Source organism: Onychomys torridus, chromosome 22 (genome assembly GCF_903995425.1).
Source record: "Onychomys torridus chromosome 22, mOncTor1.1, whole genome shotgun sequence".
Lineage (NCBI taxonomy): Eukaryota > Metazoa > Chordata > Mammalia > Rodentia > Cricetidae > Onychomys > Onychomys torridus.
The window spans coordinates 15,628,819-15,634,229 of record NC_050464.1 but is presented as its reverse complement, the minus strand read 5'-3'; the positions used below and the strand labels follow the sequence as shown (position 1 = coordinate 15,634,229).

General features: G+C 48.5%; 1 protein-coding gene across 1 annotated transcript; it reads right to left on the bottom strand.

The window, feature by feature from the left end:
• Nucleotides 1-1,380: 1,380 nt before the first annotated feature.
• On the bottom strand, nucleotides 1,381-5,411 carry LOC118572635 (paired immunoglobulin-like type 2 receptor beta). Its single transcript, XM_036172361.1, has 4 exons — nucleotides 5,363-5,411; nucleotides 4,671-5,057; nucleotides 2,796-2,985; nucleotides 1,381-1,411 (listed from the first exon to the last, which is right to left on the bottom strand). Exons 1-4 carry the CDS (start codon nucleotides 5,409-5,411, stop codon nucleotides 1,393-1,395), a joined length of 645 nt encoding a protein of 214 aa, XP_036028254.1. The 3' UTR covers nucleotides 1,381-1,392.

The following is a 5,411-nucleotide window of genomic DNA, read 5'->3' as shown; positions in this document are numbered from 1 at the left end:
TCCAGTCAAGCCATGGTCTGTCACCTGAGGAGGAGCCTGGAGGGGTTGGGACTGTGGCTGAGATGTCAGTGTCCAGAAGAGAGGGGGAGAGGAACCAGGGTTCTGAGTGTGGACCATGGTCCCTGCCTCTCTCTGTGTCCCTTGTCCTGGACACAATATGTCATTCTCTAAGAGGTCTCACATCGGGGGTCAAGAGAGACACTGAGTTGCATTTCTGGGAGTAAGATAGTTATTAAAAAGTGTTATTAACTCCATAGACACAGAAAACAGCACAGTAGGGCTGTCAGGACCAGAGACAGACAAATTGGCATGTGTTCTGATGGGAGGAAATCAGAGCCCCCATGGCAGAAGTGGGGGTTCTCTTCTTGTATCTGTCCAAGGACAGGATGTTTCACACACAAGACTGCAGACATGCTCCCTGATTCCCAGGCAGGAGACAGGGAAGCAGGGAGATGCTGCATGTGTGACCACCCCATGATGTAAAGTGACCTCCCTGGTGAGAGACCCAGGCCCATGGAAGCTGTTAGCTGGGGACTAACAGACAATGTCTCAGCAGGTGCCTTTGGGTGACCCTGAGAGGAAGAGGACAATTTTCCAGAATCGGTTTTCTTCTTGTACCATTTGGGTCCCTAGAAATCGAACCCAGGTTATTGGGCTAGGCAGCAGGCACCTTTTCCCACTGAGCTATCTTACTGGCTGACACATTTTTTTGTTCATAGAAACTAATATAAAAACGAACTTTAGATTGACCGCTGTGGAACCTGCATGGGACCAAACTAGGCCCTCTGCATCCCGGAGACGGTTGTGTGGCTGGGTCTGTCTCATTACTGTGGTTGTTCACCTGCTCACCCTGAGAATGGGGGAGGGGCTTGGTTCTGTCTCACCTGAATGTACCAGGCTTTGCTCCCACCCCAAGGGAGAACTTACCCTTTTAGAGGAGGGAATGAGGTGTTAGTGTGGGGATTTTTCTGGGTAGTGGGAACAGGGTGAGGGATCACAGGGGGTTCTATGGTTGGTCTGCAAAAGGAACATAATATATTTTAAAAAATGTTGAAAATGTTAATACCATGATTTTTAATCCTGGAGAATTGACTTTAAGAAAAAATGATACAGCTTCTCACTGGCTTTGAACTCACCTATTTGGCTGGAGTATCTGGACAGACAGCCCCATATATCTGAAAGGCTCTTGCTTGTTCAGCATGGAGATTACAATTCCTGCCACTCCACTGGCTTCTAATGTGGGTTTTCCAGTTCAAGCTCAGGCCCTCCTGCCTGTGCTCAAGGCTCTTCTGACTAAATCATCTCTCTGTTCCCATGGATGCCTCTCATAACTAACTCCCCCACACAGCCCTCAGCTGCTCCTTGGGATGACAGGCTCTTCCCTGGCTGGGGTCATCTTGAGTCTGCTGGCCTGTAGGAGAAGAAACAGAGTCACTGTGGCAGCCATGCTGACCCTCCATCTTCCTCTCAGCTGTTCTCTGTGTTCAGACAACATCAGGGGCCCAGGGCAGCAAACAGCTCTGCAGCAGACATTCAGGGACAGCTCTGAGAGTCACCAGGACCTGAGGCTGGTCCTCAGCTGTCCTTCTGCATAGCACAGCCAATCAGAGGACAGCTCTCCTGGTCCCTACTATGTCCCCATGTTTGTTTCTTAGAATCCTTGTTAATTTTAGAAGACAAATCATTTATCTTTACAAAATTCAATTGATAATTGCACTGAATATTGTAAGGACTTCATGTATAACATTTTCCCTTATGCAAAAATTTTTTCCTTAATCAAATATCCTCACATATTTTAGTATTTCCATATTTTTAAAATTTATTTTTCATCAGTGTGTGCATTGGCATGTGTGCACACATGTATGGATGGTACAGGGAATGCTTGAAGAAATTTGTCATGAGAGGGATGCAAGGGATCTCGAGAGATGTTTCCCTCAGGAAAGCCTTGCAGACAGGCCGGGGGACCTCGGGTACTGTCCTGAAGGAGCTTTCACCTATGTTTTTTGTTTTTTTTTGTGTGTGTGGTTTTTCGAGACAGGGTTTCTCTGTGTAACTTTGTGCCTATCCTGGAACTCATTCTGTAGCCCAGGCTGGCCTGATCTCACAGAGATCCGCCTGGCTCTGCGTCCCCAGTGCTGTGCTTAAAGGTGTGTGCCACCACCGCCTGGCTATACCTATTTTTTTGAGACAGGTTGGTCATTGGCTTCTCACTGATTGGGCAAGGCTGGCAGCACAGTCAGTGCCAGGGATCCTACTCTCTCTGCTGTCTTCGTGTCTGCCAACATTGCCAGCATGTAAGTGGGTCCTGGGAATGGAACCCATGTCGTTGTGTTCCTGGGTGAGCACTTTACCCTCTGAGCTATCTCCTGGCTGTTGTGTAACTTCACAGCACTGCTCCATTTTGAGGGTTCAGATTTTTCACCTCCTTTGCTGCGGATTCTTTCCAGACTCACTCTTTTCATTTGTGGGTTTACCACTAACCACGGTCTTAATTTCTGTTTTAATACCATATCCTCAACTCAAATAGCTCTATTCAAGTGAGCGGTTACCCCAGAGGCACATGCATGCCCTTTAATCCCCTAGCACAGGCTCTGTGTTCATCTGCACTTGCTCCTCTGATTTCCAGCTAGGATTCTAAGGAAGTAGGTGCAGATTCATTCCTGGGTGAGTTCTGTCTCCTTTCTCTCCCTGTGTTCTCTGGACTCTGTACTGCACAAGTTCGTCCTTCTCCACCTCCCACAGCTGAGAACACTCAGAGAGGAAGCTCAGGTGAGGGCCTGTCCTGGATCACTTACCTTTGCTTCCCCCAGAGGAAGATCATCAGTACACAGACGGGGGTTATGAGCACAGCGGTGGCCAACACCACCCTGACCGTGGCTCCCAGGTTCACAAGTGAAGGATTCCTCTGGCCCTCTGTGTCCTCCAGGCCAGCTGTGGTGACTGCAGAGGTGAGGATGGAGGGGCTCTGCATGGTGGTGCTGATGGCTGGGGAGAGATGAGGAGTGAGCTGATCCCCGTGGATGAGGGAGGGACGGGGTGAGTGTCACACCTTGTCTCCTCTGTGGGATTGGGATGGGGTACAGCTGTTAGAAGTTCACAGAGAGGGAAACATATGCTGAAGGCTGGGACTCCAGGGGAACAAGCTCGAAAGCTCACTCTCCACCAGTCCTGGAGGTGTGTGCTCGGATGGTCATCTGGTCACAGACAACTAAGCCCCAGAAGTACTGCTGATTTTCACCTAGATGTAGGTAACATGCCAATATCACTCAATCCACAGAATGTTTGCTGCTTGTTGCCTTAGAACCCAAGTTTGATCCCTCGTGTTCATATAAAGAGCTATATGCATTGGTCACGGACTTAAATCTTAGCCCTAGAGCAAAGGCAGATGATTTTTCTGAGTTCAAAGCCAGCCTTGTCTATCTATACAGTTTCACACCAAACAAAGTTGAGTGATCTGTAATCCCAGCACTGAGGAAGTGGAGACAGGCCTGTCCCTGGGGGTCACGGTCCACCCAGCCTAGTCTACTTGGCAAACTTGAAACTGGCGAGAGAGCCTGTCTCAAAAATAAGGGGATGACAATGAATATGTCCTCTAGGGTCCACATGCACAGGAAGAAATGTGAACATTAACACCTACACACACACATAACACACACACACACACACACAAACACACACACAAATATACACACACTCACCCACACACATACACCTGAATTAACAGGTCCACATGTTTAAACACAGAGAATAAATAAAGATGTATAATGGAAAATATGTAATTTTAGCCATAAATGTACAGCTCGGTACAGGGCAGAGTACACTCATTTGCTTTAAAACATCACTAAGGTTAATTTCCACAATTACTTATTTGGAAACACTAGACAAACAGTTCCCAACCTGTGGCCTGCTACCCCACAGTGGTAGAATATAAGAACATCCTGCATATCAAGTGTTCTACTCTGTGTTCCCAGTTATTTCTGCTGCAGAGGAGAGGCAGGGATCAGAAGACAGAGCAGCCACATCATGAACTAGGGACGTTATTTCCCAAGAGCCTTTGAGCTTGTGTGGGAGAGGTGAGGGTAAGAAGGTAAGGAAGGAGAGAGGGGGTTTAGGAATGGAAAGGAGACAAGGGAGTGGTTATGGGGAAGTGAGGGATGTGTCCTGGGTAGTCAAGAGGGGAATTAGGGGATAGTGGTGCCAGATGGCAGTTTACATATGGATCATAGGACACCAATAACATCCAATGGGCACTACTGTTTCTTAGGTTGAAGTTGTGTGGAGGTGCTCCCTACAGAGACTCATTGGATTCTGCCACAGGACCTAGTGAATCAGCTACATCCTGGAGAAGTTAATCCACCTCGAGATCTTTGAGGAGGGAAGTGGACAGGACCACAGTGTTAGTTTGAGACAGAAAGGGGATGAACTAGGAGGTAGGACACACGCTGAGGCCTAGAGAGGGCTCAGGGTTCCATCTTAGCAGAGAATGACAGACAAGCTCAGAGGAGACGGCAAAGACCTGTCACAACTACAAGGCAAAGATCCTGTTGGCAGAAGCCTGGACAGAACCAAGGAAAAGGAGTATGAAAGAAATCTCAGGACTGTGGAGTGTGACGTGACATCTAGGGGACAAGGAAGCCAGAGACATCAAAGCCTGAGCCAATGTGACTCACCAGAGGAGATGATCAGTTGAGTCCCAGCAATTGATTGCCAACTCTTCATGCCTTCTCTTGTCTTCAGAATAATTTTACAGAAATAAGTGATCTGGTCCTCTTTCTTCAAGTCCAGGATTCCGAGGACTCCAGATGTCTGCAGCTGTGTCCAGTTCAGGATGAGCCGGTTCTTGAAATGCTTATGTATGAAAGGCGGGGTGGAGTTGTAGATAAATTCCCCATGGAAGTGCTTCCATCTCCAGAGAATTCTCATCTGTGGATCCTCTGCCAACTCCCAGGGGAAGTAGAAGGAGAAGGGGATCTCGATGGAGCCGCCATGGCCACCAGAGAGGTTTGCTGGTTGGTTGACCCCAAAGCCATTTACTCTGTTGGATCCTGCTGAGTTACCTGGGAAGGATGGGGGAGAATCTGAAAACACTTCAAGGGATGGAAAGGACACCCCAGAATGTCCTAGCCACCACCCACAGGCAGGTGTGTGACACAGGACAGGACTGTCCCTATGACTGGGACAGTGAAGAAGGGAGAGGTTTGGGTTGTTCCCTCTCTGAGGGATGAGCTCTCTCTTGGGACACAGTGGACTGCCTGCCTCTCCTAGCAGTCACCTGTCTGCATGACAGTTCCCTCTTCCCAGCTCCACTGGTCTCTCTTGTGGTTAAGGCAAAGTCCTTGATATCAAGGTCCCCACCACTCACCAGTTTGCAGACACGCTGCTGACTGCAACAGAAGTAGTATCCAGGTCAT